Genomic DNA, 13,649 nt, shown 5'->3' with positions numbered 1-13,649 from the left:
AAGGAGATCAGCCCTGGGATTTCTTTGGAAGGAATGTTGCTAAAGCTGAAACTCCAGTACTTTGGCCACCTCATGCAAAGAGTTGACTCATTGGAAAAGACTCTGATGCTGGGAGGGACTGGGGGCAGGAGGAGAAGGGGATGACAGAGGATGAGATGGCTGGATGGCATCACTGACTTGATGGACGTTGAGTCTGAGTGAACTCCAGGAGTTGGTGATGGACAGGGAGGCCTGGCGTGCTGCAATTCATGGGTCGCAAACAGTCGGACACAACTGAGCAACTGATCTGATCTGAGTGGCAACTTTGTGCAGGGATATATTGACAAGTCTTCTCACAAAGTGACTTGCATTGAAATTCAGGGCCTCCGTCATTCTAGCCAAATCTGAGTCTAGGGAGTTCGCCACCTCAGAAAGCTTCCTGCATCAGGGCTTGGGGTAGAGGAGATGGGAGTTGTTAATTACTGGGCACAGAGTCTCCTTTCGCAAGATGAAGAGTTCTAGAGACTTGCCACACAGCAGCCTGAATGAATATACTTAAACACTACTGAGCTGAACACTTAAAAATGATTACAATGGTGAAAAAAAAAAAAGCAAAATGAAAAACAACCCTCCCCAAAACCCTGAGTGAATAAAATACACTGTGACACATTTACACAATGCAACACTTTAAAGCAACAAAAATACAGTAGCTCAGAATCCACCTGCGATGCAGGAGACCCCGGTTCCATTCCTATGTCGGGAAGATCCCCTGGAGAAGGGATAGGCTACCCAATCCAGTATTCTTGGGCTTCCCTGATGGCTCAGACAGTAAAGAATCTGTCTGCAACGTGGGAGACCTGGGTTCAATCCCTGGGTTGGAAAGATCCCCTGGGGAAGGAAATGGCAACCCACTCAGGTATTCTTGCCTGGAGAATCCCACAGACAGAGGAGTTGGCAGGTTACAGTCAGACACGATGTCACAAAGTCAGACACGACTGAGCGACTGAGCACAGCACATCACTCAGAAAACAGATGAATCTCATGAACATCACGTCTCATGAAAGATGTAAAATGTCGCTAGGTGTCAGGGCGACGAGGAGAGGAGGGGCAGTGGCCGGGCAGAAGGGATCTGTAGGGCACTGCTCTCTGTCACAAAGCTCATCTCCGCAAGAGCACATTCGCTTCTAGATGCCAAATCCTGCTTCATGTGTCATATGTATCAAACGTCCGCCTTACACAATATAAAAGCAAATGTTGCCCAAAAATCTAAAACTAAAAAAAAAAAAAACCTGAAGGAATCTACCAGGTCCCACCTAACTGGTCACTAGCCTCCCTTTCTCTTTTATCTTTGTATTATCAAACTCTGCCAACAGCCTATATAGTTGCCTCTATTTTATATATAATTCAATATGTAAAATTCTGTACTTAGAGAGGAACAGATTATACCTAACATAAATATATGCATACTCTTTAATAAGGCGATTCCATTTCCAGGATTTTATTCTAATAAAATATCTTGGGTATACACAAAGACTGAGCCAAAAAGAGCACTCATAATATTGCTGCTTATAACAGCAAAAGAAATGGAAACACCTCAAATAGCCGGACAAAAGACTGGTTAGATTAACTGAGATCAGAAGCACTTCCGGGAACAGAACCCTGACGGAACCCTCAAGGGGAGGCAGGAGGCAGCAACAGGGGTTGCCCCTGGCAGACCAAGACCACGCCAAGCGCCCTGTAGGAAGGATCGCCGCGTCCTTCTCTTACGTTTTCCATCACCCACAGAGGGGCTTCTTTCCCTGAGCTGCTTCCTCGAGAGCACAGGGCATCAGCTCCAGGCCAGGGTGCCTGTCTCCAGCAAAGAAGGGCCACCTCTGGGCCTGAGGAGAAGGACTCTCCCATGTACTTTCAGGGACAGGCTCCCGACGGCCTGTTTAAACCACTCTGAGATCATACCAGTGGGTTGAATCAGGACTGACAGAACTGTTGTGAAAGTAATTCAAAAGCAATTAAATTACAGCATACTGATAATGAGGAATAGTGCTTGCCATTAAATATGTTTATAACATGGGAAAGTGTTCATGATATGCTAGCTACTAATGGGGCTCAGACGGTAAAGAATCTACCTGCAATCCAGGAGACCTGGGTTCGATCCCTGGGTTGGGAAGATCCCCTGGAAAAGGGAAGGGCAACCCATTCCAGTATTCTTGCCTGGAGAATCCCATGGACAGAGGAGCCTGGTGGGCCACATACAGTCCGCAGGGTCGCAGACAGTCATACACGCCTAAGCAACTAAGCACACCAAGCTAAACTGTACGGAGGAAGGACTTACACATATAAACTTACATAGGTAAATCTCTCTCACACACACACACAGATAAGAGATAAAGCCCAGGAAAGAAATATGCCAAAATGTTAGCGGTGACTATTTCTAGACAGTAGGATTATGACTATTTTCTTCTTTATACTTCTCAGACTTTTCTACAATTGACATGCGTTGCTTTTATAATCAGAGATTTCTAACTGATTAAGAAAAGTAATCTCATTCACTTTTCTAAGGCAATAATAGCTAGATCAATTTGGAAAGCAATACTTTTAAACATAATGCACAACATTTTAAAAAATGAAAACGGTACTAACCTAAGTCGTAAAGACATGTCAAGTTAAACCAAAAACCTAAAAAGAAGTTCTAGAGAAAAAAGACTGAGCTATACCTAATGACCTCAAGGAGTCATTCAACCTATAGTATTACACTTCTGATTTTAGTAGCGTGATTTATGATCCGTGGGTCAGAATTCCAAGTACCTTTAGGAGTACTACGCAAAATTTTTATAGCTGAAGCAAAAGAGGGAATCTGGAAAAGCCGGGTCCCCAAATCCTCATTTATGACTTCCACAGACACAGAAAAACAAATGTTTCCTGGATAAAGATTATTGCAACTGTTTTAAAATATATGTAGCCTCAAAGCACACTTGATGGCCTTTTATGAAAACTAATTACGATGGACTTCCCCCCTTATCACTTTAAAAGAAAAAAATTAAAAGAAGAAAAAAATGTAATAGTGATAGCTAAAAATTACTGGGTACTTTTTGTAAAAGGTGATTGGCTCTTCTAGTTTAGTAACAACCTAGGAAGTAGGTGCTATTATTATTTGCTTTTCAAATACGGAAACTGAATCGCAAAGAGGTTAAATAATTCCCCAGTATTTAACAGGCTGGTCATCAGAAGGTAAGGCTCAAAGCCTGTCTGTCTAGACTAATACACACTCACTCTAGTACCAATGCCCATGTGCTCTCCCCACTACAGCCACTGCCTCCTCCACCCGACAAGAGGGCCAACTGACCACCACGACACTACGCCAGGAGCTGGGACCCGAGATGAGCCAAACAACCACGCCTCTGCCCTTCTGCAGTCTGATGTCTACTAAGGCCAACAGACAACAAAAAAAACATTCACACAAATGGATAATCACAAATGCTGAGACACTAGAACATGGCAGAAAACCATGGGGACCAGGAAGACTTTTAACAGAAGGACCTAATCTAATCAATGCCTCAAGAGGTCAAGAATCCTGTCTGCAATGCAGGAGACACAGGAGACCTGGGTTCGATCCCTGGGTTGGGAAGATCCCCTGGAGAAAGAAATGGCAACCCACTCCAGTGTTCTTGCCTGGAAAATCTCAAAGAGACAGAGGAGCCTGGCGGGCCACACTTTAAAGGGTCACAAAGAGTCGGACAGGCCTGGGCAGGCACGCAGACATGGGTGGAAGGGTACAAGGTTAAGGAAAGGCTGACCCTGTGGTGAGCAATGCCTCAGAGAAGACCAGGGACAGGAGGAAGAGGTGACCGGGTAGAAATAACACCCCAGGTCACCGTTTTCTTAAAAATACACTTCACTGCAGTGAAAGCTGCTGTACCCTAACACACACACACACACACACAGAGCAGGAGACAATGAGTTTCTTTTTTACCTTTTCTTGAGGACAAGTCCATTGGGAAAAATAAATAAATAAATAAATATATGTTAGTGTTTCAGAGAAAAATGAACAAATTAACTAAAATATTCATATATTCCAATCCCAATATTACTCCAAAACTTACACTAAATTTTAAACTCATCTTTACAAGTCTTATGTTTAAGGATAAGCAACCAAGAGAACGACCTTGGGAGACAAAGATTAAGATGCATTCTTATTCTTGCCTGTGGGAAACAACACTGTTTTCAAGGAAGAAAATAGCCAGATCCTAACATGCCTGGCTTCTTCAAAATGCCTTTAGATCACTTAGTGGCAAACACTGCTGCTCTCCTGACTCAGTCTCAAGGGACAAGGCATAATAGCAGCTTCCCTTAATTTCGGTGGAGCCATGCTTTTCAAAGTGAGGGTCACAACCGACTTGTGGATGATAACATCAATTTAATGAGTCATGATGAACAATCTTTTTACAGAAGAGAACAAAAATGAGAATTACTAGAGTATATTGTATAAGGTCAAGCACTGTTCCATAAGTTTTTATTTCAGTTACACAGCACCCACACGCTGTTGTAAAATACACTTCCTCCCACAGGTCACAACTGCAGCCAGAATCACCACCCCAGGACAGAAATTACCATCTTACAGCCGCCTTGGCCTAAAGACCAAGTACTGGAAAGAAGAGTGAGATGTCTAAAAAGGTCTGAGCACTGGCTCCTCTTTATTCTGGGAGCCTGAAAGACTGAAGTAAAGCTTCACGGGGGAAAAAGTTGTGTACAATGAGTTTGGGGGAAAAAGTTGTGTACAATGAGTTTGGGGGGAAAAGTTGTGTACAATGAGTTTGGGGGGATTTCAGGGTAGGGTTTGTTCCTTTTCTTTTTTTTTTTTTGCTTTTTTTCCCCCTAAAAATCCTTCATCGCTGTTCCATCCTATAAAGTCCAGTTAATCCAGAAAACACAGTATTTCACTGTGTTTGCTGTGCAGGTCTGAGGTGAACAGCACCTTGAGCTTTGGACCTTAAAGGGAGCACAGTCTGACAGAAGCAAAGGGGAGCAAGAGCAGGGAGACCTCGGGGAAGCCGCAGCCTCTCCGGGCTGGCCTTCTCACCTCTAAACAAAGGGCACCGCCCAGATGATCCCCAAGCTCCCTTTGGGCTCTAACCTCCTGAAAGTCTACAAGCAATGCAAAGCAGGACTAAATGCACACCAAGAGTCCCTCCATCTGTAAGACTTGCAACAAAACAGTAAGAGCTCGATTCCGTATTGGAGTAAGAACTAAATACTTAAACATTCAAAAGACTAACTATAACCACTTAGTGAGGAAACCAAGTTACACCTACATTTTTATGTTCCCACATAAAGACTTCAGAATGTTTAATGGTACAATAAAAATAACGCATGTATTCAATCTTCTTCCAAAATATTTCTGAAAGACTAAAAAGGTTGACGATTTGTTAATTTTACATCTCTAAACTAGCTGTCCTCTAATAAGCCCTGTTCAGAACATTCTACAGTTCAGCAGTATCCTCAAATAGCCTGCTCATGTACAAAAAGGAAAAAAAAAAAAAAAAGTTCCACTGAAAACAAAGCTTAGTATCCACTTTTTTCCACAGAAGGCTTATTTCTTTTGAAATTACGCTGAAATGAACTCCACTTATAAAATGCTTTTAAAAGAATGCCTAATATATTCTTAATAGCTTTCCCTGCTACCTTATAAACATTTGGCATCCACATGATCCATGAGACTAGTAAGTCTATCAATGTCTGCAAAATACAACAAATGATCTTAGAGGTCAAAAACAAATTTGCATACTGCCTATGCCATGAGTACTTAAAGAAAATCAACTGGATACAGTCCTCTCAGATAATTCATATATTCAAAATTCTTAAAAAGAAAATTTAAATTAACTTAAAATTTGGCCACAGCACTCCCTTTGTATAGCATATAGAATCTCATCAATTTCAATTTTAGGAACAATGCAAAGTAGAGAGACTTAAACTTATAAATGTACAGTAAGTTAGGTTCTCTTTTTATTGTGAAATAAAAGCATGCAACATTCCCTATGAAAAATTTTAGGAAAAAAGTACCATGTATCCCTTTGACCTATTTTCTAAACACATATACACTTTTTGTTTTAATAGGATCACACTAAGTATAAAGGTTTTAACTCAAATTTATATTAACAGTTTAAACAAAAATAAAGGGATTTATTAATTCACGTTGAATTCTCAAGAGAAAATGGGAATGAATGTAGCAGAAGAGGACAGCGGCCGACGACTTCTCTTGGTTACTCTGAAACCAGACTACTTCTCTCTGAGACAGTGACTAGAGTTCCAGGGAGCTACCTCCAGGCTCATGACTGCGCAGGAGTTGTTTCAGTTACTATAAACAGCTTTTCTGTCCTCCAGCTCCCATCTGAAAGATCCTAGTAAAGAGCTCCAGGGGCCTAGCTCTCATCAAGTGCCATCCCTACAGCCAGGCAGTGGAGGACAAGGGCAGCTCCGTCTCTGCCACGGGGTCACGAGAGGGGCGGCCACGTGGGGTGGCAAGACAGCGTGGACAGGCCGAGCTGGTGGGGAAATGCGTGTGACCTGAGCAGACACCTCACGGGTTGGCTGCCACACCCGGCTCGTGCTGCTGTGTGCCCTGCCCTCTACTGAGCACAGCATAAACCAGAAGTGCCCAGGGAATCTTTTTAACAACGGTAACAGGTTCCACTGGTGTGAAGACTTAGAGGAATTAGATCACGAGCATTTCCCCATGTCACTGAATACACCTTAAAAACGTGGTTTTTTAGTAATAGCTGCACAGAATTTTTTTATGTGGGTCTAAGGTTTTTACACTTAATTATATGACTTAAATCCAGAAAAACCACATGCCATCATGATCTTTTTTAAACACAACACTCACAAGAGACAAAAAGCATTTTAGGAAAGCACCAACAATCTTTGCCACACCTTTTCCAGAAACTAGCCACAGGGCTCTTTGGGGCAGGGGAGCGGGGCTCCGGGTAAGAGGAGTGGATTATGGGGAGGGTGGAGAAGGTAGGTGATCCTCTGAGGCTTACCATTAGCAAAAATCTACCACTGACGGTTTTTAAAAACCCTTGTCTTTAAGGGACAAGGATACAATATACTTCAAAGTAAAGCAGGAAAAGCAAGATTTGTCATAATCTAATTAAAGGAAGACTAAAAGTTAAAACCTCAGATATGCAGATGACACCACCCTTATGTCAGAAAGTGAAGAGGAACTAAAAAGCCTCTTGATGAAGGTGAAAGTGGAGAGTGAAAAAGTTGGCTTAAAACTCAACATTCAGGAAACGAAGATCATGGCATCCGGTCCCATCACTTCATGGGAAATAGATGAGGAAACAGTGGAAACAGTGTCAGACTTTATTTTGGGGGGCTCCAAAATCACTGCAGATGGTGACTGCAGCCATGAAATTAAAAGACGCTTACTCCTTGGAAGGAAAGTTATGACCAACCTACATAGCATATTCAAAAGCAGAGACATTACTTTGCCAACAAAGGTCCGTCTTGTCAAGGCTATGGTTTTTCCAATGGTCATGTATAGAGTTGGACTGTGAAGAAGGCTGAGCGCCGAAGAATTGATGTTTCTGAACTGTGGTGTTGGAGAAGACTCTTGAAAGTCCCTTGGACTGCAAGGAGATCCAACCAGTCCATTCTGAAGGAGATTAGCCCTGGGATTTCTTTGGAAGGAATGATGCTAAAAGCTGAAACTCCAGTACTTTGGCCACCTCATGCGAAGAGTTGACTCATTGGAAAAGAGTCTGATGCTGGGAGGGATTGGGGGCAGGAGGAGAAGGGGACGACAGAGGATGAGATGGCTGGATGGCATCACTGACTTGATGGACGTGAGTCTGAGTGAACTCTGGGAGCTGGTGATGGACAGGGAGGCCTGGCGTGCTGCGATTCATGGGGTCGCAAATAGTCGGACACGACTGAGCGACTGAACTGAACTGAACTGAAAAGTTAAAAACAAACACACTATAACTTAACCAACTGAGGGAAGTTAGTGATCAATGAGTCCCCTGGACTGCAATGAGATCAAACCAGTCAGTTCTAAAGGAAATCAACCCTGAATATTCATTGGAAGGACTGATGCTGATGCTGAAGCTCCAGTACTTTGGCCACCTGATTGGAAGAGCCGACTCACTGGAAAAGACCCTGATGCTGGGAAAGACTAAAGGCAGGAGGAGAAGGGGACGACAGAGGATGAGATGATCGGATAACATCACCGACTCAATGGACATGAGTTTAGCAAACTCCAGGAGACAGTGGAGCACAGAGGAGCCCAGCATGCTGCAGTCCATAGGGTCACAGAGTCGGACACAACTTAGTGACTGAATAACAAGTGATCAATGGGGGAAAAAAGCAGCATGTGTGAAGTCTACGGTAATGAAAGCCTAAGAGTAAGACTCTGTCACATGCCTCTCATCCTGGGAGCAGGGGGTATGCCCAACAGGGCTGCAAGCCAACTTGGTGTGGTAACATCAGTCGCTAAGATCATTCCACTAATTTCCCTTGCTGACATCATGCTGACCAATCTCTTAATTATACTTTGGCAAGAGGGTACACTGAGCCACCAGGCACAGATGAAGCCAGGTGGGAGCTGAAGCTCCATGCCTGGACCTTGCTTACCTTATCCTGCCCAGGGAACGCCAGCTTTTAAAGACCCACCGCAGTCCCTGGCCAAACTCCCTTTCTAACATCTCCTCCACTCCTTAAAGAAATCATTTCCAATGGCCTACCCGCTGGTGGCATCAAAGTGTCTTTAAAAAGAATACAAACCACCTGGTCAAACGAGAAGGCTGAAACAACAGACTGCTATGAGTGAAAAACGATCATCTCTGAGGAATGAGGAATTATGACGTAACAGGAAGTTATTAAGGCAAACGCATGCAGTAAGCAATCAAGCCTTTCTATTCCCGTATTTCAGCAGGGCTCAGAACCAGATCTACAAGACACCCAGAGAACACAGACGGAGGAAGCAGAAGAGGCTTCTGAGGACATGACAATCAAAGGGAACCACAGAGTCCTTCCCGAGAGACAGAGGTCCCCATTTCAGAACATGAAGGGGGAGCTTCTGCATCGCTGGAGTCCTTTGTTAACTGCTTCTCTGCCTAAAGCCACCCCAGTCAGTGGTTAGCGCCCCCTGTAAGGGTCTCACGCCACGCCCATCACTGATGTGGCCAGGAGAGCCTGCTGCTAAACAAGGTGGGTTCCACTGGCGAGAACACATAGGGAGGGACATCCCATGTCAGGGCTGAGACAAGCAGGCTCCAAGGGCGCACTGAGGTGGAGAGACAGGGTCAAATCACCTAGGAGTGATGGGACAGCCAAGTACTTCTTTTTTAGCAACGAGACCTATTTTCTTCAAATAAACTTATGAGAACTATATTACAGTAAATAATAAAGTCACTGGTTTCAAAAAGTTATTTCAAGTAACCTGCACTTTACACAGTCAATAAACAAGAATAATGGGGCTATTTTTAACGTAAATATTTTTATGAAAGCTTACAGAACACAGCAGCAGTCTCCAATCAGCTTTTAGTAGCTAAGATCGGTGCTTTTTAAAGTGCTGATTCAAGAAATCACAAAAGTAAACCGTTCCAGATCAGTTTTAATAGCTCTCCTGATAATTTCGGGATCCTCCTACAACTGACCCAGAAGCTTAAAAAAGAAATTGTTAAGAAATGCTTATTTACTCCTAAGTTTAATCACTAACAATAACAACTGCTCTATCCTTATCATGAATTATTTATCAAAAACAAGGACAAGAGGTATCCACGAATGACAACAGGCAGGAACACTGTAAGCGCACGATCACCTCTCAACCTGCCTGTGTTCCCCGGTCATTGCATAACTCTCACGTCAGCAGGCGCTGAGCAGATGTGCTGGGCTGGCACCTGCCACCCTGCAGCCCTGGCCAACGTGTGCAGGCCTGCTTTCCACCAAAGACCTGTGCATTAGATCAGCCTTCCTGATCAATGACACACCGCCATGAAGCACGTGAACAAAGATGGCAGACGGTGAGCTTCACTCTGGTCTGTCCCCAGACCAGTTAACCTAGTAGCACAAGGCACGATACTGGTTCCCAGTGTGGCCAAGTGTGGCATCCTACATTATTTGAAAATGCACACCAAGCTTCTCTGAAATGGCTAAAAACACAAACAGCAGAGATTCAAACAAACAACTGCAGAAGCCCTGAAACATCATCTACTAATGATCTACAGTAAACTGGTCAGAGGTCAGCTCTGCACACTGAAGAGGTGGTGGTAACAATGAGAATGTACAGAAGAGAAAATAACAGCTCTGTCAAGTAATGCTTTACAGATTTGCTATTGTAAAATTAACTGCAATGTTGCTAAGAAAAATATTTCTAAGATCTGCTTGTTCCGTACACTGCTGCTCACTTGAAGTTGGATGAAGCCCATTATCCTGACCTATTTCTACTATAACAAAGACAGAGACCTGGCTGAAAACTCAACGTTTCTTTTCATCATTAGAGAAAGTCATTTTTAACAGCACATTTTCAATTCTCTCTGTTCCTTTTACTTTTACTTAAGAATGCTCACATCCATTTTTTCCCAGAGTACAGCTGCACAGACTTACAACTTCTGATTTGCTCATTTGTATCATGAAATCACATCTCCTTTTTATAGGGATCAGACACAGGGAAAGTGCAGCCAGACCTGAGCTCAAGCACTAGCTGTGAAAGCCTGGACAAAACAATTAACACTGTGCCTCAGTTTCCTCATCTTGAAAAGAGACAGTAATAGGACATACCTCATAAGGCTGTTGGTCAAGATTAAATGATTAACATAAGCAAAAGAAACAGCATGTTTTAAGGGATAAGGGCTCGCTACTATTATTTTTAAAGAGAACCTTACAGGGGTCAAAATACTCAAGAATGACTCTACTAACAAATGCACAAACTTTCTGACAAAAGCTCTAAAAATGTTAGATACATTCCAAAGGACCCAAACAAATTCTCATTGCACCACGTATCATGACTTAGAGAAGCTGTTCCCTAAAAGTTCACCAGAGTATCTCAGGAGTTTGGAATGAAGGAAAATGAAGGAGGACTTTCTTCACAGCTTATAAAAAAAAACACATCTGTTTGGGCCGACTGGGTCATAACAAGCACGAATGTGGTTCCTGTATTCGGTTCAAACTACAGCTACGGACTTTTAAAACTTCTTTGAGGAGGAAAAAGGACACTTAACTCCTTTATTCCTGCAACTATACAGCAAGACAGTTAAGATGCAGGAGCAGATGTGGAAGTTATTTTCCTTACAGGGACAGGGGGCAGCAGTCTCCAAGTTTATACGGGGCGATGCAGAGGACAGGGGGTAAGAGGGCATTTGAATGGACAAACAGAGGCACGCAAGAGGAGCGGAGTGCTCCTGGGTTATGGTGCGTTTCCGTCTCCCAGTCACTAAAACGGCATAATCATTGCGGAACACAGTCTCCAGGGGAACCGAACGCCACATGCACGCTTTGGGTACCAAAGTTCCATCTTGGAACTTTCCCGCGGGGGTGGTGGCGGGGGAGCCAAGTTGGGCACAAATCGGTCCTTTACTTGATATGCACGTGCGAGCAACCGCCTGCACCGGGCTCCTACCGACGGCCGGGGAAGGGGGGGGGGGGGGTGCCCTCGGAAAAAGAAAGCAACCTGTTTGCAGAGCTTAAATGCAGTTTCTCAGCAGGCACCCTCGGGGATGGCGGGGCGGTGGACAAAAACGGACGGCAAGAGGAGAACGGACACAACCAGCGTGTATCTGCTTCGCGAGCGTCCACCCTGCCTCGGAGAGGGGGGGCGCAGGGGAGGCAGCGTTTTCGCTGGAGACGAGGGTCGCGGCTGCAGCGCGGGGCAGGGGGTGGGGGGTCTCCCAGCGCGCCCCCCGCGAGCATGGGAAGCCGCAGCGAGGCCGGCGGGATGGGCGCTCCCGCGGACCCCGCGGCGCCCCGGCCGCGCGACTCGGCCGCCCTGCCCGCCCGCCCCGGGTACCGCCCCGGGCTGCGCCCCGGCGGCCCCCTGGATGCTCCCGCAGCACCTGGCGGGAAGCGGAGGGCCCCCCAAAACACCCCGACACCCCACGCCCCCCTCGGGCCAGGGCGCGCCCGGCTCTGGGCGCCGGGCCCGCCGCGCTCACCTCGCCGCCCGGCAGCGCTCGGGCTCAGGCTCTGGCGGCGGAGGCGGCGGCGGCTCCTCCATGGCGGCTGAGGTGACGGCGCAGGCGAGCGGCGGCACCGGCGCGGCGGCGGCGGCGGCTTCTCTCATCCGTGCGCAGGGCCCCGCATGGCCGCGGCGGGCAGCGAGCGGCAGGCGGGCGCGGGGGGCCCGGGGCGCCCCGGGGGTGCGGGAGGGGCTCGGCTCCGCCCCCGCCGCGCTAGCCCGCCGCGGGAGCCGCTCGCGCCGCGGCCATCTTGGAGACGGCGGCCGGCCAGCGCCGGGCTACGGCGGTCGGCGAGGGACACGCTTCCGCGGGCGGCGGATGGCGAGGGACAAGCTTCCCCGGGCTACGGGCGCGGCGGCGGCGGCGAGAGCAGCCCTGCGCGGGAGGGCGGGAAGGCGGGAGCCCGGGGCAGGGCTGCGGGCGCGGGCCGGCCGGTCGGGGTCGCGGCGCCGCCGTCTGGCTTCGCGCAGCTGATCAGTGTGCTGCGGGCGGTGCGCGCCGGTGCGCCCAGGTGGTCGGTCAGCGTTGGGCGTGCACCCCGCGCAGGGCGGCGCGGCCTCGGCGAGGCGGCGGTTCCAGACGTTCCAGTGCTTTGTAAACTTCAGCAGGGCGATCGTAGCCAAACAGACAGGCCGTCGTCCAGAGACAGGGATGGATGGATGCAACGCTGGTCATTCATGCGCGGGCGCCGGAGCTTTGGGGGTCCTGGGGGTCCTGGGAGGGGTCTAGGGGAGCGCTATGCTTTGAAAGCGCCGTCTTCAGCACAAGTAAGACTCTGGAAACGCAGAACCTTCAAGTCGCCCCGCTCTCTACAGGGCGGGAAAGAATGCTTATCTAACCTCCTGACCTCAGCATCACAAGAAGGGAGTATGGATCTTGCAGACACTGGCGTTGCAGTGCTCCTACACCGAGGAGATGTTCCAAAGATTATTTCAGAGTCAAAGAAACAACTGTTGAAATTCCACCGCATCTTTTACTCAAAGAGCATGTCAGGGTTCACGGCTTTAAGTTGCAAGGCTTAACAAAATAAATGTCCCTAAAGGTGAAGTTCAGACTTAACTCAAAAAAAGCATCATTGAAAATTAAGTACATGTCTATTCATTCAAATGCGCTGGTGTTCAGAAGCTCATTCGGTGGAGCTTGACTATGTAAGATACACTTATTGACTAAATGTTGGTAAGAAGAGTGGCCAAGATGAAAAATTTTAGATACAATTAAAGGCCAGTTAGCTGTATCACATTCAAAAGTTCATTATATTGTATATACATATTTGTGAATTTCGCATGTATATGTGAAATTAGCTAATGTGCACTCAGTACTTTACAGAAATTTCTCTGTAGTTTAACAACTGTTTCAGTCTATATCCTCTGTTTTGTTGTTGTTCAGTCACTCAGTTGTGTCTGACTCTGTGACCCCGTGGACTGCAGCACGTCAGGCTCCTCTGTCCTTCACCATCTCCCAGAGTTTGCTCAAACCCATGTCCATTGAGTCGGTGAT

General features: G+C 46.6%; 1 protein-coding gene across 4 annotated transcripts in view; it reads right to left on the bottom strand.

The window, feature by feature from the left end:
- The window catches only part of MAP3K4 (mitogen-activated protein kinase kinase kinase 4), a 105,152-nt gene extending 92,733 nt beyond the window's left edge, over window positions 1-12,419 (bottom strand). The window contains exon 1 of one of the 4 annotated variants that reach the window (XM_061428486.1): window positions 12,129-12,419. In XM_061428486.1, the coding sequence (XP_061284470.1) occupies window positions 12,129-12,256 (128 nt within the window). In that variant the 5' untranslated portion in view covers window positions 12,257-12,419. The remainder of the gene's footprint in view (window positions 1-12,128) is intronic. The other 3 variants (XM_061428487.1, XM_061428484.1, XM_061428485.1) reach the window with 3 other exon arrangements.
- Window positions 12,420-13,649: the final 1,230 nt, after the last annotated feature.

The sequence above is a fragment of the Bos javanicus genome, chromosome 9, assembly GCF_032452875.1.
Source record: "Bos javanicus breed banteng chromosome 9, ARS-OSU_banteng_1.0, whole genome shotgun sequence".
Classification (NCBI taxonomy): Eukaryota; Metazoa; Chordata; class Mammalia; order Artiodactyla; family Bovidae; genus Bos; species Bos javanicus.
The sequence above is the reverse complement of the archived record's forward strand: the minus strand, read 5'-3'. Positions and strand labels throughout refer to the sequence as shown.